The sequence below is a fragment of the Pristiophorus japonicus genome, unplaced genomic scaffold (assembly GCF_044704955.1).
Source record: "Pristiophorus japonicus isolate sPriJap1 unplaced genomic scaffold, sPriJap1.hap1 HAP1_SCAFFOLD_874, whole genome shotgun sequence".
Classification (NCBI taxonomy): Eukaryota; Metazoa; Chordata; class Chondrichthyes; family Pristiophoridae; genus Pristiophorus; species Pristiophorus japonicus.
In genome coordinates this window covers 15,430-36,179 of record NW_027254797.1, presented here as the reverse complement: position 1 = coordinate 36,179, position 20,750 = coordinate 15,430, and the positions used below count along the sequence as shown (strand labels likewise).

The 20,750-nt window shown below is 58.7% G+C and overlaps 2 protein-coding genes across 5 annotated transcripts in view; one reads left to right on the top strand and one right to left on the bottom strand.

Moving 5' to 3' along the window:
- LOC139257591 (guanine nucleotide-binding protein G(I)/G(S)/G(T) subunit beta-3-like) overlaps positions 1-4,258 on the top strand; it is a 141,988-nt gene extending 137,730 nt beyond the window's left edge. Inside the window, exons 8-9 of the mRNA XM_070874527.1 lie at positions 583-799; positions 4,150-4,258. Of these exons, the coding sequence (XP_070730628.1) occupies positions 583-799; positions 4,150-4,256 (324 nt within the window). The 3' untranslated portion in view covers positions 4,257-4,258. The remainder of the gene's footprint in view (positions 1-582; positions 800-4,149) is intronic.
- Positions 4,259-8,877: 4,619 nt separating this feature from the next.
- cdca3 (cell division cycle associated 3) lies at positions 8,878-20,311 on the bottom strand. 4 transcript variants are annotated; one of them, XM_070874528.1, is made up of 6 exons: positions 20,211-20,311; positions 18,340-18,493; positions 18,091-18,235; positions 17,354-17,668; positions 13,858-13,988; positions 8,878-11,376 (listed from the first exon to the last, which is right to left on the bottom strand). In XM_070874528.1, exons 2-6 carry the CDS (start codon positions 18,457-18,459, stop codon positions 11,227-11,229), a joined length of 861 nt encoding a protein of 286 aa, XP_070730629.1. In that variant the 5' UTR covers positions 18,460-18,493; positions 20,211-20,311; the 3' UTR covers positions 8,878-11,226. The 4 variants fall into 4 exon arrangements, with proteins under 4 accessions (XP_070730629.1, XP_070730631.1, XP_070730630.1 ...); XM_070874530.1 differs by lacking the exon at positions 20,211-20,311 and adding an exon at positions 20,100-20,204; XM_070874529.1 differs by lacking the exon at positions 20,211-20,311 and adding an exon at positions 18,588-18,865.
- Positions 20,312-20,750: the final 439 nt, after the last annotated feature.

Genomic DNA, 20,750 nt, shown 5'->3' with positions numbered 1-20,750 from the left:
GGAGGGAGCTGGGGATGAGGGAGAGGTAGTGGAGCTGGGGTTGAGGGAGAGGGAGTGGAGCTGGGGTTGAGGGAGAGGGGAGGGAGCTGGGGTTGAGGGAGAGGGGAGGGAGCTGGGGTTGAGGGAGAGGGAGTGGAGCTGGGGTTGAGGGAGAGGGAGGGGAGCTGGGGTTGAGGGAGAGGGGAGGGAGCTGGGGTTGAGGGAGAGGGAGTGGAGCTGGGGTTGAGGGAGAGGGGAGGGAGCTGGGGTTGAGGGAGAGGGAGGGGAGCTGGGGTTGAGGGAGAGGGGAGGGAGCTGGGGTTGAGGGAGAGGGAGTGGAGCTGGGGTTGAGGGAGAGGGGAGGGAGCTGGGGTTGAGGGAGAGGGGAGGGAGCTGAGGTTGAGGGAGAGGGGCTGGGGTTGAGGGAGAGGGGAGGGAGCTGGGGTTGAGGGAGAGGGAGTGGAGCTGGGGTTGAGGGAGAGGGGAGGGAGCTGGGGTTGAGGGAGAGGGAGCGGAGCTGGGGTTGAGGGAGAGGGAGGAGACGTTGGGTTTCCACGATGCCCCAAGGGCTCTGACACTTCCCCTTACCCCTGTGTGAGGCAGTTCTTCCCCAGTGGGAACGCCATCTGCACCGGCTCCGACGACGCTACCTGCCGGCTGTTTGACATCCGCGCCGACCAGGAGCTGATCTGCTACGCCTGTGAGAGCATCATCTGTGGGATCACCTCCGTCGCCTTCTCCCGCAGCGGCCGCCTCCTGCTCGCGGGCTACGACGACTTCAACTGCAACGTCTGGGACTCCCTGAAGGGGGAGCGCTGCGGTAAGACCCCGACTTCACCCCAGCCTCAGCCCCCAGGGGTGGGTCAACGGAGGGCCATTGTGGCCCACAGTGATCAGGCGAGGCCCAGGCTCCATCCCCGGCCTAGTGGTGAGTTAGCCTGATCTCACACCCGCTGTGGGCCTGAGACACACACACACACACACACAAAAAATTTACAGCACAGAAGGAAGCCATTTCGGCCCATCGAGCCCGCGCCGGCCGACCAAGAGCCACCCCAGCCCAATCCCACTTTCCCGCTCTCAGTCTGTAGCCCTGCAAGTTACAGCACCTCAAGGTGCACGTCCAAATGTGGGGAGGGTTTCTGCCTCTACCACCCTTTCAGGCAGGAGTTCCGCCCCAGACCCCCTCCACCCTCTCCCCTCAAAACCTCCCCCCAATTACTTTCAATCTCTGCCCCCTGGTTGTTGACCCCTCTGCCCAGGGAAACAGGTCCGTCCTATCCACTCTATCCAGGCCCCTCATCATTTTATACACCTCAATCAGGTCTCCCCCCAGCCTCCTCTGTTCCAAAGAAAATAACCCCAGCCTATCCAATCTTTCCTCATCGCTAAAATTCTCCAGTCCAGGCAACATCCTCGTAAATCTCTTCTGCATCCTCTCTAGTGCAATCACATCTTTCCTATAATGTAATCGGAACAGGAGGCCCATTCAGCCCCGCGAGCCTGTTACACATGAACAGGAGGAGGCCCATTCAGCCTCTCGAGCCTGTTACACAGGAACAGGAGGCCCATTCAGCCTCTCGAGCCTGTTACACAGGAACAGGAGGCCCATTCAGCCTCTCGAGCCTGTTACACAGGAACAGGAGGAGGCCCATTCAGCCCCTCGAGCCTGTTACAAAGGAACAGGAGAAGGCCCATTCAGCCCCTCGAGCCTGTTACACAGGAACAGGAGGCCCATTCAGCCCCTCGAGCCTGTTACACAGGAACAGGAGGCCCATTCAGCCCCTCGAGCCTGTACACAGGAACAGGAGGAGGCCCATTCAGCCCCTCGAGCCTGTTACAAAGGAACAGGAGGAGGCCCATTCAGCCCCTCGAGCCTGTTACACAGGAACAGGAGGAGGCCCATTCAGCCTCTCGAGCCTGTTACACAGGAACAGGAGGAGGCCCATTCAGCCTCTCGAGCCTGTTACACAGGAACAGGAGGCCCATTCAGCCTCTCGAGCCTGTTACACAGGAACAGGAGGAGGCCCATTCAGCCCCTCGAGCCTGTTACAAAGGAACAGGAGGAGGCACATTCAGCCCCTCGAGCCTGTTACACCGGAACAGGAGGCCCATTCAGCCCCTCGAGCCTGTTACACAGGAACAGGAGGCCCATTCAGCCCCTCGAGCCTGTACACAGGAACAGGAGGAGGCCCATTCAGCCCCTCGAGCCTGTTACAAAGGAACAGGAGGAGGCCCATTCAGCCCCTCGAGCCTGTTACACAGGAACAGGAGGAGGCCCATTCAGCCCCTCGAGCCTGTTACACAGGAACAGGAGGCCCATTCAGCCCCTCGAGCCTGTTACACAGGAACAGGAGGAGGCCCATTCAGCCCCTCGAGCCTGTTACAAAGGAACAGGAGGAGGCCCATTCAGCCCCTCAAGCCTGTTACACAGGAACAGGAGGCCCATTCAGCCCCTTGAGCCTGTTACACAGGAACAGGAGGAGGCCCATTCAGCCCCTCGAGCCTGTTACACAGGATCAGGAGGCCCATTCAGTCCCTCGAGCCTGTTACAAAGGAACAGGAGGAGGCCCATTCAGCCCCTCGAGCCTGTTACACAGGATCAGGAGGCCCATTCAGTCCCTCGAGCCTGTTACACAGGAACAGAGGCCCATTCAGCCCCTTGAGCATGTTACACAGGAACAGGAGGAGGCCCATTCAGTCCCTCGAGCCTGTTACACAGGATCAGGAGGAGGCCCATTCCGCCCCTTGAGCCTGTTACACATGTCCATGCCCGCATGCAACAAGACCTGGACGACATTCAGGCTCGGGCTGGTCAGTGGCAAGTCACATTCGCGCCACACAAGTGCCTGACAATGTCTATCTCCAACAAGCGAGAGTCTAACCACCGCCCCTTGACATTCAACAGCATTACCATCGCTGAATCCCACCACCATCAACATCTGGGGGGTCACCGTTGACCAGAAACTTAACTGGACCAGCCACGTAAATACCGTGGCCACAAGAACAGGTCAGAGGCTGGGTATTCTGCGGCCAGTGTCTCACCTCCTGACTCCCCAAAGCCTTTCCACTGTCTACAAGGCACAAGTCAGGAGTTTGATGGAACACTCCCCACTTGCCTGGATGAGTTGCAGCTCCCAACAACACTCGAGGAGCTCGACACCATCCAGGTCAAAGCAGCCCGCTTGATCGGCACGCTAGCCACTGCCTCCAACACTCCCTCCCTCCACCTCTGGCACACCATGGCTGCAGTGTGTACCATCTACAAGACGCACTGCAGCAACTGGCCACGGCTTCTTGGGCAGCACCTCCCAGACCCGCCACCTCTACCCGCCTCGAAGGACAAGGACAGCGGGCACATGGGAACACCACCGCCTCCATGTTCCCCTCCCCTTCCCAGTCACACACCATCCTGACTTGGAAATATATCGTCCGTTCCTTCATCGTCGCTGGGTCATAATCCTGGAACTCCCGCCCTAACGTCATCATCATCATAGGCAGTCCCTCGAAATCGAGGAAGACTGGCTTCCACTCAAAAAGTGAGTTCTCAGTTGACTGAGCAGTCCAATATGGGAATTACAGTCTCTGTCACAGGTGGGACAGACAGTGGTTGAGGGGAAGGGGAGGGTGGGACTGGTTTGCCGCACGCTCCTTCCGCTGCCTGCGCTTGCTTTCTGCACGCTCTCGGCGACGAGACTCGAGGTGCTCAGCGCCCTCCCGGATGCATTTCCTCTACTTAGGGGCGGGACTGGTCTTTGGGCCAGGGACTCCCAGGTGTCGGTGGGGATGTTGCACTTTATCAGGGAGGCTTTGAGGGTGTCCTTGAAATGTTTCCTCTGCCCACCTCGGGGCTCGCTTGCCATGTAGGAGTTCCGAGTAGAGCACTTGCTTTGGGAGTCTCATGTTCGGCATGCGAGCACTGTCCCGCCCAGCACTGCGGGAGCACCTTCACCGCAGTGGGACTGCAGCGGTTCAAGGCGGCGGCTCACCAGCACCTTCTCAAGGGGGCGTTTTAAGGTGTGGGCAATAAACGCCGGCTTTGCCAGCGACGCCCACACCCCGCAAATGAGCAAAGTAGAACTTCCACCCTCGTGTATTCCAGATAAAAGGAGAACGTGGGGTTTGAAGACGAATGTTGAACGTGCTTTGTACTTCCTTCTCTCTCCGCAGGCATCCTTTCCGGACACGACAACCGCGTAAGCTGCCTGGGCGTGTCGGAAAACGGGATGGCGGTGGCCACGGGATCCTGGGATAGCTTCCTGAAGATCTGGAATTAGAGTCAAGGGGGTAACGGGGGGGGTGGGGGGGAGGGCGGAATCTATTGATAAATCTAGGATCTTCACCCTGGAATGTTGGTCAGGGAATGTTTCTAACCATGTCTGTAGTGGAGTATTTAAAATAAACACTCGAAGATTCAAGTCGTCTTTATTTGCAGGGGTGGGGAGACCGGCCGCTCATTTGTCTGTCGCCAGGCTTCTCCGCTGACACAAAGTTCCAAGCACTCGCTTATACCCTTAATGATGCATGGCCGCCTCGTGCGCGATCCCCCTGTGCCCAGTTGCCGATTGACCAACTCCCTTTCGGGTCTCGTAATCATCGTCCGTCTCTGTAGCGCAATCGCTTAGCGCTTTTGGCCGTTAACCGATTGGTTGGTGGTGCGATCCCACTCTGGGACAAAGCCTTAAACTGCTTTTTGCCACAGCTTCCCTGTTAGGCCCGCGTTCGATTCCCGGTCAGGGAACATTGTATTTCAGATTAGGAAAAGGGGAGGTGCAACGAGACCTGGGTGTCATGGTACATCAGTCATTGAAGGTTGGCATGCAGGTACAGCAGGCGGTGAAGGCGGCAAATGGTATGTTGGCCTTCATAGCAAGGGGATTTGAGTCTAGGAGCATGGAGGCCTTACCTGGAATATTGTGTTCAGTTTTGGTCTCCTAATCTGAGGAAGGACGTTCTTGCTATTGAGAGAGTGCAGCAAAGGTTCACCAGACTGATTCCCGGGATGGCAGGACTCATATGAGGAGAGACTGAATCAACTGAGCCTGTAATCACTGGAATTTAGAAGAATGAGAGGGGATCTCATAGAAACATATAAAATTCTGACGGGATTAGACATGTTAGATGCAGGAAGAATGTTCCCGATGTTGGGGAAGTCCAGAACCAGGGGTCACTGTCTAAGGATAAGGGGTAAGCCATTTAGGACCGAGATGAGGAGAACCTTCTTCACTCAGAGAATTGTGAACCTGTGTAATTCTCTACCACAGAAAGTTGTTGAGACCAGTTCGTTTGATATATTCAAAAGGGAGTTAGATGTGGCCCTTGCAGCTAAAGGGATCAATAGGTATGGAGAGAAAGCAGGAATGGGGTACTGATGTGCATGATCAGCCATGATCTTATTGAATGGTGCTGCAGGCTCGAAGGGCCAAATGGCCTACTCCTGCACCTATTTTATATGTTTCTATGTCTCACACCAGACGCAGTTTCTCCAACGTGTCACTTCTGACCTCGTTGCTGTTTATCTGCCTCCCGGGCCTCTTGTGGTTCAGCTATTTGTAATAGTCCTCAAGTTACACAGCGTGCAACAGTGAATCATACCGACATGTTATTCTTCGCGTTCTCTCTTTTGCGCGTTAAGCAACTTAGAAAGCCGACCACCACAAAAGCCTATTTAGCTCTTTTTAGTCCCGAGACCCATTCTTAGCTCTTTAATTACAGCAGAGCTCAAAAACCCCACTTCAACATCCATACAAGTTGTTGCAATAAACTTCTTCACCACCTCTGCTCGTCTTCAGTCGCAGTTTCGCTTCTCAGAGGGGCTTGTAGGGAGGTGGGGGGAGGGCAGACCGGGCTCTTGCATATGCTCACAGCACATTCACATAGATGCATTGCACGGTGCACTGCCATTCAAGACAATCGTGGCTGATCATCTACCTCAACTCCACCTTCCTGCACAGCCCCCATATCCCTTCGGACCCAAAAGTCTCGCGATCTCCGCCTTGAATATGCTGAAAGATGGAGGGGGAGAAATTTCAGGTGGATTTCTGCTGTGGCGTTAAACCAGGCCGAGCAGTAGTTTGAGCCCCTTTGAAAATGTTTGCGTCTCCCGCCCAGAACTTGGTCAGAATCGGTGCGAGGAGCTGACGTGGCGATAAATCAGCTGTTGAACACCAGAGCTGGCCCGGGGGTGGGGGGGTAATAATGAACGTTTGGTTGGTACATTTTGCAAACCTATTGCACATGCGCAGAACTCCCAGTCAGATCCCGGGAAAAGCCGAGTCTTGAAGGCTCGGCATCGCAACTTCGGCCGCCTGAGGAAAAGAGTTTTTGAAGACCAGGCCCTCAAACCTACCACCAAGCTCATGGTCTACAGGGCTCTAGTAATACCCGCCCTCCTGTATTGATCTGAGACATGGACCATGTACAGTAGACACCTCAAGTCGCTGGAGATATATCACCATCGATGTCTCTGCAAGATCCGACAAATCCCCTGGGAGGACAGACGCACCAACATTAGTGTCCTTACCCAGGCTAACATCTCCAGCAGTGAAGCACTGACCACACTCGATCAGCTCCGCATGCTAGATAAGAGACTCTCGAAGCAATTGCACGACACGGAGCTCCTTCATGGCAAATGAGCCAAAGGTGGGCAGCGGAAAGGTTTCAAGGACACGCTCAGAGCCTCCCTGGTGAAGTGCGACATCACCACTGACACCTGGGAGACCCTAGCCGAAGACAGCCCGAAGTGGAGAAAGTGCATCCAGGAGGGCGTTTAGCTCCTTGAATCTCAACGTTGCAAGCAGGCAGCGGAAGGAGCGTGCGGCAAACCAGTCCCACCCCACCCTTGCCCCGACGAATATCTGTCCCACCTGTGACAAGGGTCTGTGGCTCTCGTATTGGACTGTTCAGCCACCAAAGAACTCACTTTCGAAGTTGAAGCAAGTCTTCCTTGATTTCGAGAGACCGTCTATGGTGCACCCATTAACATTTTCAAAACCACTTGTCAACCTGCAACGTTAGGTCAGACTGCCGCTGAAAGCTCGGAGGCTCACGCAGCGTGCTGCGTGTAAACATCGCACTGGCTGCAACCTCCACGGGAAGCGCTGCCTCATCCCGAGAAATAGCCGCCTGTTAACGACTGCAAGCCTGTACCGACCGGGGCGTGAGCATGGGCGTTACACCAGGACAGACGTGAGAATCGGAGCGATGTCAGCAGCCAGGCCCGACTCGTTTGCGCCTCCAGTGAGCCTCGAATGAATTTTCCGTCAGGACGCTAAACGCCGTGCGCTCGGTCGCGAAGCGCTAACGCACGCATTAACCCTCCCCGGGCGCTGAGATTAGACAACCGGAAATCCAGCCCCGAGCCCTTGGGGTCGAGAATTCTAAAGATTCACCACCCTCCGAGTGAAAAGATTTCTCCTCATCTCAGTCCTAAATGGCCGACCCTTATTCTGAGACTATGTGACCCCTGGTTTTAGACTCCCCAGCCCGGGGGAAACATCCTCCCTGCATCGACCCTGTCAGAATTATGCATGTTTCAATGAGATCGCCTCATTCTTCGAAACTCTAGAGAATATCGGTCTAGTCTCCTCATAGGAGAATCCCCCCCCCATCCCAGGAATCAGTCTGGTGAACCTTCGCTGCACTCCCTCTGTGACAAGTATATCCTTCCTGAGGTAAGGAGACCCACACTGTGCACAATACTCCAGGTGTGGTCTCACCAGGGCCCGATATAATTGCAGGAAGACGTCTTTACTCTTGTACTCAAATCCTCCTGTAATAAAGGCCAACATACCATTTGCTTTCTTCATTGCTTGCTGTACCTGCAGGTTCACTTTCAGTGATTGGGTATCCTTGTACACCAGGTCCCTCTGAACACCAACATCTCCCAATCGATCACCATTTAAAAAATACTCTGCTTTTCTATATTTCATACCAAAGTGGATAACTTCAGATTATATTCCATTTGCCATGTCCTGGCCCACTCACTTAGCCTGTCTACATCCCCTTTGAAGCCTCTTTGCATCCTCCTCACAACTTACATTCCCACCTAGCTTTGCATCATTAGCAAACTTGGATTAGATTACATTTGGTCCTCGCATAGAAAATAGGTGCAGGAGTAGGCCATTCGGCCCTTCGAACCACCATTCAATATGATCATGGCTGATCATTCACCTCAGTACCCCATTCCTGCTTTCTCTCCATACCCCTTGATCCCTTTAGCCGTAAGGGCCACATCTAACTCCCTCTTGAATATATCTAACGAACTGGCCTCAACAACTCTCTGCGGTAGAGAATCCCACAGGTTCACAACTCAGTGAAGAAGTTTCTCCGCATCTCGGTCCTAAATGGCCCTTATCCTTAGACTGTGACCCCTGGTTCTGGACTTCCCCAACATCGGGAACATTCTTCCTGCATCTAACCTGTCCAATCCCGTCAGAATTTTATATGTTTCTATGAGATCCCCCCTCATTCGTCTAAATTCCAGTGAATATAAGCCTAGTCGATCCAGTCTTTCTTCATATGTCATTGATATAGATTGTAAATAGCTGGGGCCCCAGCACTGATCCCTGCAGCACCCACGAGTTACAGCCTGCCAACCCGAAAATGACCCGTTTATTCCTACTTTCTGTCAGTTAATCAATCCTCAATCCATGCTAGTATAATACCACCAATCCCATGAGCCCTAATTTTGTTTAATAACCTCTTGTGTGGCACCTTACCGAATGCCTTCGGAAAATCCAAATATACCACATCCACTTGTTCCCCTGATCGATCCTACTCATCACTGTAACTTGAGCCCTGTGTGCACCCCATCCACCTGTGCACAGCCCAACACGCCCCGTGCTGGTTTACTCCACAAGAGTGAGCACCAGTCATGACAGGACAAACAGCAAGGAATCCAGGAACAAGGGACACACCCACTTTATTAACCATTCTAATATTGCAAAAGAGCCATAATATCAACATGTAAAAAAAACAGTGGCTCGGATCATCACAACTCATCAAAAAGAGAGCTCGCGCGAGAGCGCGCAACGACAGAGCGCTCCCGAGAAAGAGAGACACACAGACGAGAGCGAGAGACAGAAACAAGAGAGGGGGAAAAACAGACAAACCACACGGGAAACCATGGAAATAAGGCAGTGTACAGGTCCCCACGTGCCCCCCCCCCACACACACATAGTCGCTTCCGCACATCCGCCCCCCCCACCCACCACATTTTATCATACCCACACATGGGACAGTGGACGAGTACATCTCAGGAGGCAATGACAGCAGTCAGAAGGCAATGTGTAAAATGGAGGCAAGCAGGAGTTGGGGGGGGGGCAGGGACCAACCGAGCTCCAGCCATGGATACTCTCAATGAAGGGCAGTAGAAGAAAGGTGACAAACCAAGGCGGGGAGGGGACGGGAGAGCTGGTACAGTTCGGGTCCGGATTAGTGTTTTAACCCCTCGAGGTGGGGAGGCTGAGAGAGAAGGGTGACCAAATCAGAGAAACTGGTCCTGTGGATGGGGTTGAGTCTTTTGTGGGGGGGGGGGGGGGTATAATATATATATATATTATAATGTGCATCAGACACTGATACAGGTTTGGGCACAGACTGGTACAGGGTGGGGGTTCAATCCCTGGACCCATGCGATCACAGACTGGTACAGGGGGCAGGAATGGGCACAGGTCAGGTCTGGACAGGGTTCAATCCCTGGACCAGAGACAATCACAGACTGGTACAGGGGGCAGGAATGGGCACAGGCTGGTACAGGTCAGGTCTGGACAAGGTTCAATCCCTGGACCAGAGACGATCACAGACTGGTACAGGGGGCAGGAATGGGCACAGGTCGGGTCTGGACAAGGTTCAATCCCTGGACCAGAGACAATCACAGACTGGTACAAGGGGCAGGAATGGGCACAGGCTGGTACAGGTCGGGTCTGGACAGGGTTCAATCCCTGGACCAGAGACGATCACAGACTGGTACAGGGGGCAGGAATGGGCACAGGCTGGTACAGGTCGGGTCTGGACAGGGTTCAATCCCTGGACCAGAGACGATCACAGACTGGTACAGGGGGCAGGAATGGGCACAGGCTGGTACAGGTCAGGTCTGGACAAGGTTCAATCCCTGGACCAGAGACAATCACAGACTGGTACAGGGGGCAGGAATGGGCACAGGCTGGTACAGGTCAGGTCTGGACAAGGTTCAATCCCTGGACCAGAGACGATCACAGACTGGTACAAGGGGCAGGAATGGGCACAGGCTGGTACAGGTCAGGTCTGGACAGGGTTCAATCCCTGGACCAGAGACAATCACAGGCTGGTACAGGTCAGGTCTGGACAGGGTTCAATCCCTGGACCAGAGACAATCACAGACTGGTACAAGGGGCAGGAATGGGCACAGGCTGGTACAGGTCAGGTCTGGACAGGGTTCAATCCCTGGACCAGAGACGATCACAGACTGGTACAGGGGGCAGGAATGGGCACAGGCTGGTACAGGTTGGGTCTGGACAGGGTTCAATCCCTGGACCAGAGACGATCACAGACTGGTACAAGGGGCAGGAATGGGCACAGGCCGGGTCTGGACAGGGTTCAATCCCTGGACCAGAGACAATCACAGACTGGTACAAGGGGCAGGAATGGGCACAGGCTGGTACAGGTCGGGTCTGGACAGGGTTCAATCCCTGGACCAGAGACGATCACAGACTGGTACAGGGGGCAGGAATGGGCACAGGCTGGTACAGGTCGGGTCTGGACAGGGTTCAATCCCTGGACCAGAGACAATCACAGACTGGTACAAGGGGCAGGAATGGGCACAGGCTGGTACAGGTCGGGTCTGGACAGGGTTCAATCCCTGGACCAGAGACGATCACAGACTGGTACAGGGGGCAGGAATGGGCACAGGCTGGTACAGGTCGGGTCTGGACAGGGTTCAATCCCTGGACCAGAGACGATCACAGACTGGTACAAGGGGCAGGAATGGGCACAGGCTGGTACAGGTCAGGTCTGGACAGGGTTCAATCCCTGGACCAGAGACGATCACAGACTGGTACAAGGGGCAGGAATGGGCACAGGCCGGGTCTGGACAGGGTTCAATCCCTGGACCAGAGACAATCACAGACTGGTACAGGGGGCAGGAATGGGCACAGGCTGGTACAGGTCAGGTCTGGACAAGGTTCAATCCCTGGACCCGAGCGACCAGACTGATGCAGGGCAGGGGGTTCAATCCCTGGACCCGGGGCGATCACAGGCAGACATGAGTCAGGGAGGACACAGAGTCAGTTCCCCGGCCAGCAGTCGGTAGCTGTTGTTCTCTTTGTCCTGGAAGTATGGACAACTTCGGCCCAGTTTCAGCAGGTTCCGGGGGCAGGGATCGCTGGGGGTCTCCGACAGTCCCAGAGTCTTCTTAACCTGCGGGGGATAGGAATCGGACATGGGTACAAGAGAGTGACAGAATGCTGTACCAGCCAGTCTGTGTTTATGCCCCACACGAGCCTCCTCCCACTCCCTCCCTCTAGTCCTCTCTCCCTCATGTGTTTATCCAGCTACCCCTTAAATGCATCGATACTATTCGCCTCGACCACTTTCTGTGGCAGCAAGTTCCACATTCTCACCACTCTGGGTAAAATGGTTTCTCCTGAATTCCCATTGGATTTATTAGTGACTATCTCATATTGATGATCCCTAGTTCTGGTCTCCCCCACAAGTGGAAACATCTCCTCCACGTCTAACCTATCGAACCATTTCATAATCTTAAAGACCTCGATCCGTTAACCCCTCAGCTTTCCTGATCTGCCAGAACTGAGATTAGAACCTAATTCCAATAAATCGTTTCTACAACTTCTCCAGTGCCTCTATGTACTTTTTATAATAAAGACCAGGACTGTGCGGTGCTCCAAGTGTGGTCTAACCCAGGTATATGGAGACCAGAACTGTGCACAGTGCTCCAAGTGTGGTCTAACCCGGGTATATGGAGACCAGAACTGTGCACAGTGCTCCCAGTGTGGTCTAACCCGGGTATATGGAGACCAGAACTGTGCACAGTGCTCCCAGTGTGGTCTAACCCAGGTATATGGAGACCAGAACTGTGCACAGTGCTCCAAGTGTGGTCTAGCCAAGGTATATGGAGACCAGAACTGTGCACAGTGCTCCAAGTGTGGTCTAACCCGGGTATATGGAGACCAGAACTGTGCACGGTGCTCCCAGTGTGGTCTAACCCAGGTATATGGAGACCAGAACTGTGCACAGTGCTCCCAGTGTGGTCTAACCCGGGTATATGGAGACCAGAACTGTGCACAGTGCTCCCAGTGTGGTCTAACCCAGGTATATGGAGACCAGAACTGTGCACAGTGCTCCAAGTGTGGTCTAACCCGGGTATATGGAGACCAGAACTGTGCACGGTGCTCCCAGTGTGGTCTAACCCAGGTATATGGAGACCAGAACTGTGCACAGTGCTCCAAGTGTGGTCTAGCCAAGGTATATGGAGACCAGAACTGTGCACAGTGCTCCAAGTGTGGTCTAACCCAGGTATATGGAGACCAGGACTGTGCGGTGCTCCAAGTGTGGTCTAACCTAGGTATATGGAGACCAGAACTGTGCACAGTGCTCCAAGTGTGGTCTAACCCAGGTATATGGAGACCAGGACTGTGCACAGTGCTCCAAGTGTGGTCTAACCCAGGTATATGGAGACCAGGACTGTGCACAGTGCTCCCAGTGTGGTCTAACCCAGGTATATGGAGACCAGGACTGTGCACAGTGCTCCAAGTGTGGTCTAACTCAGGTATATGGAGACCAGGACTGTGCGGTGCTCCAGGGATCAGGAGCGGTAACCCGGGCTGATTCACCCCCTTCCTAACCCAGGGGTCACTGGACAGGGATCAGGAGCAGGAACCCGGGCTGACTCACCCCCCTCCCTAACCCAGGGGTCACTGGACAGGGATCAGGAGCAGGATCCCGGGCTGATTCACCCCCTCCCTAACCCAGGGGTCACTGGACAGGGATCAGGAGCAGGAACCCGGGCTGATTCACCTCCTCCCTAACCCAGGCTGATTCACCCCCTCCCTAACTCAGGGATCAGGAGCAGGATCCCGGGCTGATTCACCCCCCTCCCTAACCCAGGGGTCACTGGACAGGGATCAGGAGCAGGATCCCGGGCTGATTCACCCCCTCCCTAACCCAGGGGTCACTGGACAGGGAGCAGGAACCCGGGCTGACTCACCCCCCTCCCTAACCCAGGGGTCACTGGACAGGGATCAGGAGCAGGAACCCCAGGCTGATTCACCCCCCCCTCCCTAACCCAGGGGTCACTGGACAGGGATCAGGAGCAGGAACCCAGGCTGAATGGAGTTGTTCAGTACCTCATCCACGCCTTTATTACCTCTAGACTTGACTACTCCAACTCACTCCTGGCCGGCGTTCCACACTATGTAAACTGGAAGTCATCCAAAACCCACAGCAAGTCCCGCTCACCCGCTCAAGTCGCCAACCTACATTGGCTCCTAGTTAAACAACGATTTCAAAATTCTTATCCTCGTTTACAAAGCCCTCCACGGCCTTTGCCTCCTCCAGATTTCTAATCTTTTTCAACCTCATAATCCCACAAGATGTCTGCGCTCCTGTAATTCTGCCCTGTTGAGCATCCCCGATTATAAATCGCTCCACCATCGGTGGCCGTGCCTTCTGTTGCCTGGGCCCCAAGCTCTGGAACTCCCTCCCTAAACCTCTCCTCCTCTCTACCTCCTTTAAGATGCTCTTTAAAACCGACCTCTTTAAACAAGCTTTTGGTCACTTGCCCTAATTTCTTCTGTAACTCGATGTCAAATGTATCTGTTTGTCTGCAACACTGTTGAAGAGCCTTGGAGTGTTTTGCTATGTTAAAGTTATTTTGATTACCTGTCGCCGAGCCAGGATGGAGTTCGGGGAGTTATCGTCCCTCAGGAGCTGCAGGGGTGAGCGTCCGCTGCCCGACACCAACAGCGCCGTGCCCGCCGGCTTCACCCGCTTCCGCTTCACCACCCTGGGGCCTGGAGAGAGGCGGGTATTAGACAGGGTGCAACGGTCGAGGGGGATCACGACCCAAAGAATTGCCCCATCACCCCCTCCCCAGTCGCAGCCCCCTCGCCCATCGCCGCCCCCTCCCAAGTCGCAGCCCTCGCCCATCGCCCCCTCCCCAGTCACAGCCCTCGCCCATCACCCCCTCCCCAGTCACAGCCCTCGCCCATCGCCCCCTCCCCAGTCGCAGCCCTCGCCCATCGCCCCCTCCCCAGTCGCAGCCCTCGCCCATCGCCCCCTCCCCAGTCACAGCCCTCGCCCATCGCCCCCTCCCCAGTCACAGCCCCCTCGCCCATCGCCGCCCCCTCCCCAGTCGCAGCCCCCTCGCCCATCGCCGCCCCCTCCCCAGTCGCAGCCCCCTCGCCCAGTCGCAGCCCTCGCCCATCGCCCCCTCGCCCAGTCGCAGCCCTCGCCCATCGCCCCCTCCCCAGTCACAGCCCCCTCGCCCAGTCACAGCCCTTGCCCATCGCCCCCTCGCCCAGTCGCAGCCCTCGCCCATCGCCCCCTCCCCAGTCACAGCCCTCGCCCATCGCCCCCTCCCCAGTCACAGCCCCCTCGCCAGTCACAGCCCTTGCCCATCGCCCCCTCGCCCAGTCGCAGCCCTCGCCCATCGCCCCCTCGCAGCCCTCGCCCATCGCCCCCTCGCCCAGTCGCAGCCCTCGCCCATCGCCCCCTCCCCAGTCACAGCCCCCTCGCCCAGTCACAGCCCTTGCCCATCGCCCCCTCCCCAGTCACAGCCCTCGCCCATCGCCCCCTCCCCAGTCACAGCCCTCGCCCAGTCGCAGCCCTCGCCCGTCACAGCCCTCGCCCATCGCCCCCTCGCCCAGTCGCAGCCCTCGCCCCCTCCCCAGTCACAGCCCTCGCCCATCGCCGCCCCCTCCCCAGTCACAGCCCTCGCCCAGTCGCAGCCCTCGCTCATCGCCCCCTCGCCCAGTCGCAGCCCTCGCCCATCGCCCCCTCGCCAGTCACAGCCCTCGCCCATCGCCCCCTCGCCCAGTCGCAGCCCTCGCCCCCTCCCCAGTCACAGCCCTCGCCCATCGCCCCCTCGCCCAGTCGCAGCCCTCGCCCATCGCCCCCTCCCAAGTCGCAGCCCTCGCCCATCGCCCCCTCCCCAGTCACAGCCCTCGCCCATCGCCCCCTCCCAAGTCGCAGCCCTCGCCCATCGCCCCCTCCCCAGTCACAGCCCTCGCCCATCGCCCCCTCGCCCAGTCGCAGCCCTCGCCCATCGCCCCCTCCCCAGTCACAGCCCTCGCCCATCGCCCCCTCCCCAGTCACAGCCCTCGCCCATCGCCCCCTCCCCAGTCACAGCCCTCGCCCATCGCCCCCTCCCAAGTCGCAGCCCTCGCCCATCGCCCCCTCCCCAGTCACAGCCCTCGCCCATCGCCCCCTCGCCCCCTTATCAGTCACAGCCCCCTCGCCCATCGCCCCCTCCCCAGTCGCAGCCCTCGCCCATCGCCCCCTCCCCAGTCGCAGCCCTCGCCCATCGCCCCCTCCCCAGTCACAGCCCTCGCCCATCGCCCCCTCCCAAGTCGCAGCCCTCGCCCATCGCCCCCTCGCCCCCTTATCAGTCACAGCCCCCTCGCCCATCGCCCCCTCCCCAGTCGCAGCCCTCGCCCATCGCCCCCTCCCCAGTCGCAGCCCTCGCCCATCGCCCCCTCCCCAGTCGCAGCCCTCGCCCATCGCCCCCTCCCCAGTCGCAGCCCTCGCCCATCGCCCCCTCCCCAGTCGCAGCCCTCGCCCATCGCCCCCTCCCCAGTCACAGCCCTCGCCCATCGCCCCCTCCTCAGTCACAGCCCTCGCCCATCGCCCCCTCCCCAGTCACAGCCTCCTCGCCCATCACCCCCTCCCCAGTCACAGCCCTCGCCCATCGCCCCCTCCCCAGTCACAGCCCTAACCCATCGCCCCCTCCCCAGTCACAGCCCTCGCCCATCGCCCCTTCCCCAGTCACAGCCCTCGCCCATCGCCCCTTCCCCAGTCACAGCCCTCGCCCATCGCCCCCTCCCCCCTCCCCAGTCACAGGCCTCGCCCATCGCCCCCTCCCCAGTCACAGCCCTCGCCCATCGCCCCCTCCCCAGTCACAGCCCTAACCCATCGCCCCCTCCTCAGTCACAGCCTCCTCGCCCATCGCCCCCTCCCCAGTCGCAGCCCTCGCCCATCGCCCTTTCCCCAGTCGCAGCCCTCGCCCATCGCCCCCTCCCCAATCACAGCCTTCGCCCATCGCCCCCTCCCCAGTCACAGCCCTCGCCCATCGCCCCCTCCCCAGTCACAGCCCTCGCCCATCGCCCCCTCCCCAGTCACAGCCCTCGCCCATCACCCCCTCCCCAGTCACAGCCTCCTCGCCCATCACCCCCTCCCCAGTCACAGCCCTCGCCCATCGCCCCCTCCCCAGTCACAGCCTCCTCGCCCATCGCCCCCTCCCCAATCACAGCCCTCGCCCCCTCCCCAGTCACAGCCCCCTCGCCCATCGCCCCCTCCCCAGTCGCGGCCCTCGCCCATCGCCCCCTCCCCAGTCACAGCCCTCGCCCATCGCCCCCTCCCCAGTCACGGCCCTAACCCATCGCCCCCTCCCCAGTCACAGCCCTAACCCATCGCCCCCTCCCCAGTCACAGCCCTCGCCCATCACCCCCTCCCCAGTCACAGCCTCCTCGCCCATCGCCCCCTCCCCAGTCACAGCCCTCGCCCATCACCCCCTCCCCAGTCACAGCCCTCGCCCATCGCCCCCTCCCCAGTCACAGCCCTCGCCCATCACCCCCTCCCCAGTCACAGCCTCCTCGCCCATCACCCCCTCCCCAGTCACAGCCTCCTCGCCCATCGCCCCCTCCCCAGTCACAGCTCTCGCCCATCACCCCCTCCCCAGTCACAGCCCTCGCCCATCGCCCCCTCCCCAGTCACAGCCTCCTCGCCCATCACCCCCTCCCCAGTCACAGCCTCCTCGCCCATCGCCCCCTCCCCAATCACAGCCCTCGCCCATCACCCCCTCCCCAGTCACAGCCCTCGCCCATCGCCCCCTCCCCAGTCACAGCCTCCTCGCCAGTCACAGCCCTCGCCCATCGCCCCCTCCCCAGTCGCGGCCCTCGCCCATCGCCCCCTCCCCAGTCACAGCCCTCGCCCATCGCCCCCTCCCCAGTCACAGCCCTCGCCCATCGCCCCCTCCCCAGTCACAGCCCTCGCCCATCGCCCCCTCCCCAGTCACAGCCCTCGCCCATCGCCCCCTCCCCAGTCACAGCCCTCGCCCATCGCCCCCTCCCATCAATCCCTCCCCATTCAACACCCAAGCCCAATAAGACCCCCAGTCAAAAGCTTCTTCCCTCGCCCCTCCCCGCGATGACGCACTGACCTTCCTCCAGCAGCGGGTTACGGGGCAGGGTCTGGGCAGTGTGCCGCGGACCGCCAGCGGCTGCAGCTGGCACCGGGCAGCGGGTGGGACTCGGGCCGGGGAGCGACGCCTCTCCCTCAGGCTCGGGCCCGGCCTCAGCCGGCTCCTCCTCCTCCTCCTCGCACTCCAGCAGCTCGGTGACTGGATCCTCGGAGCAGGGCAGGCCCTCGTCACTGCCTGCCTCCGCCACCGGGCTCACCAGGTCCTCGGCCTCTGCCTCCGCCTCCCCGCCGAGGAACACGCCACTCAGCTGCTTCACCAGCCTGGCAAACTTGTCTGCAACACAGGAGAAAGGGAAGGGCAGAGAGCTCAGGACTTGCATTTATATAGCGCCTTTCGCGACCTCTGGACGCCCCAAAGCGCTTTACAGCCAATGAAGTACTTTTGGAGTGTCGCCACTGTTGTATTGTTTGAAATACGGCGGCCATTTTGCGCACAGCAAGCTCCCACACACAGCGATGTGATAATGACCCAGATAATCGGTTTTTGTGATGTTGATTGAGGGATAAATATTGGCCCACAGGACACAGAGGAGAATTCCCCCGCTCTTCTTCCAAATAGTGCCCCGGGATCTTTTACATCCACCTGAGGGGGCAGACGGGGCCTCGGTTTAATGTCTCATCCGAAAGACGGCACCTCCGACAGTGCAGCGCTCCCTCAGCACTGCCCCGCAGACAGCGCTCCATCATCGCACCTACCAGTCATCGTGGGCTTGAGAGGTGTGCGGACGACACCGGGAGTCGGCGATCGAGGGTCCAGCGGGTCGGAGAACTCGTCCTCGTCTTCCTCCTCGACTAATTCAGCCTCGGCTCCCCCGGGGCTGGGACTCTGGCCGGACAGAACCTGCAGTCAGACAGCAAACAGTGAGATACAGAAGCGCCAGGGTCGAATGAAATGCTGGAAGGGCTCAAGGCAGGCCGAATGGCACAGGGGAGGGGGCCACCGACCTCGATGGGGGTCCGCAGGATGCCGCTGGTAGGGGAGCGGGGGTCCAGAACGTTGCCGAGATGCTTGTTGTAGACGACTCTCACTGGGGTCTCCATGCAGGTGCTGCCCGAGGATCCCATCGTCCACTCGAAACTCCCTCTCTGAGCACAGGACCTGGGAAACCAGAAACACAGCCCAGGGTGAGGGGCAACTCAAAAATAAACATTCCCACTTCCCAGGCGAGTTGGGGTAACCAGGCCCCCCTCACCTTCCACTGGGACCACCGATTGCAGTCTCCGTCCCAGCTCATCCACTGCTGAAACCCTCATCTGTGCCTCCATTACCTCCAGACTTGACTATTCCAACGCACTCCTGGCCGGCTCCGACGTAAACTCGAGGTGATCCAAAACTCGACTGCCCCCGCCGTGTCCTAACTCGCACCGAGTCCCATCACCCCCTGTGCTCGCTGACCGACATTGGCTCCCGGTTAAGCAACGCCTCGATTTCAAAATTCTCATCCGTCTTTACAAATCCCTCCATGGCCCTCGCCCCCTCCCTATCTCTAATCTCCTCCACCCCTCCCTATCTCTAACCTCCTCCAGCCCCTACACCCCGCCCTATCTCTGTAACCTCCTCCAGCCTCTACACCCCTCCCGATCTCTGTAACCTCCTCCAGACCCTACACCCCTCCCTATCTCTGTAACCTCCTCCAGCCCCACACCCCTCCCTATCTCTGTAACCTCCTCCAGCCCCACACCCCTCCCTATCTCTGTAACGTCCCCAGCCTCGAAAGTCCTCCCTAACTCTGTAACTTCCTCCAGCCACTCAACACCTCCCTATCTCTCTGTAGCCTCCTATCACAGCCCCTCCCTATGCCTGTAGCCTCCTCCTCCAGCCCCTCACTATCTCTGTAACCCCCTCCAGCCCCTACACCCCTCCCTATCTCTGTAACCTCCTCCAGCCCCTACACCCCGCCCTATCTCTGTAACCTCCTCCAGCCTCTACACCGCTCCCTATCTCTGTAACCTCCTCCAGCCCCACAATCCCCAGAGATGTCTGCGCTCCTCTAATTCTGCTCTCCTGACCATCCCTGATTATAAAATTGCTCCACCATTGGTGGCCGTGCCTTCTGTAGCCTGGCCCCCGAAGCTCTGGAACTCCCTGCCTATCTCTAATTTCAACACCGCCCCTCCGACAGTGCGGCGCTCCCTCAGCGCACCCCCCCCCAAAAGACAGGGCAGCGCTCCCTCAGCACCCACCCCCAAGACAGGGCGGCGCTCCCTCAGCACCCACCCCCAAGACAGGGCGGCGCTCCCTCAGCACCTACCCCCAAGACAGGGCGGCGCTCCCTCAGCACCCACCCCCAAGACAGGGCGGCACTCCCTCAGCACCCCCCCCCCAACACAGGGCGGCGCTGCCCCCGGGGAGCAGACACGGATTCGAAGCCCGTTTGGGGCTCAAACGGCTCGGATTTGCGACAATGGCCAAGTCCGGGGGAGGGGGGGTCAGAGGTCAAGTGAAGCAGAATTGAGCCAACCGTGGCTCGAGACGAACAAAGAGGAGGGGGCGTGGCTGAAGCCACGTCAATCACCCCGCCCCCGCCCCCCTCAAACCCCGCCCACAAACAGCAGGCGCGCGAGGGTTCGAATCTCAACCGTCTCCTCCGCCGCCCGCAACTCCGCATGCGCAGTCCCGGCACCCGAACCCGGCCGGAGCCGACGCAGCGGAGCTGGCAAACCCACGCCTGCGCAGCACCGCCGGCCGGGTCGGCAACGCTCACCGTCAGCCGGAGCGAGGGTTTCTCTGGACAAGAATGGCAGCCGAGCAAGGTGGAAGGCTCCGCACTCTCTTGCAGCACCGACAAATTAGATATAGACAGACAGACACATACGATGCTCGATAATAGCCGTTCCCTCGAACCGCTGCCGCCACCACCGCCGCCTCTCGCCCGTTTGAAGCTCGCGCTTGGGCCGTTCAAAATCCTCCCGCCGCCTCCTCCGCCAATCAGCGAGCGGCCGCCGCCTCCTCCGCCAATCACGCGCGCCCGCGTCGTCCGCCGCGCCCCCACGTGTCCCCGGCCCGCATCATCCCCGTCGCTTGAGCCAATCAAATGGCCGGGCTTCCTCGATACGTCTCAAGCGCCGCCGCCCTTTCCTTCTTGCTCTCCGATTGGCTGCCGCCAAACCCCCTTCCAACACCCCTGCGCTGATTGGCAGGCTGACGGGTTGCGATTGTCCCAGCCGCAAATAAATCAATGAACGAAAATAATTTTTTTTCTCCTTTCTGGCAGATCCGACGCCTCATTTGGTCCCCGTCGGGCAGTGAAGATTTAAAAAAAAACACCTGCTTTTTTTGTGCCAAATGCTGCTTTCGGTACTGTCCAATCATGGCGGGGAGGGAGGGAGGGCGTCAAATGGCCGTCAGTCACAGC

Bases quoted from the DNA above. Each gene is read 5' to 3' on its own strand.
- cdca3 (XM_070874528.1), bottom strand. From the start codon at position 18,459: ATGGGATCCTCGGGCAGCACCTGCATGGAGACCCCAGTGAGAGTCGTC. The intron at 17,669-18,090 runs GTAGGTGCGATG...CCTGTGTTGCAG, and splicing joins TCTCAAGCCCACGATGACTG to ACAAGTTTGCCAGGCTGGTG. The intron at 13,989-17,353 runs GTCAGTGCGTCA...GCCTCTCTCCAG, and splicing joins TAACCCGCTGCTGGAGGAAG to GCCCCAGGGTGGTGAAGCGG.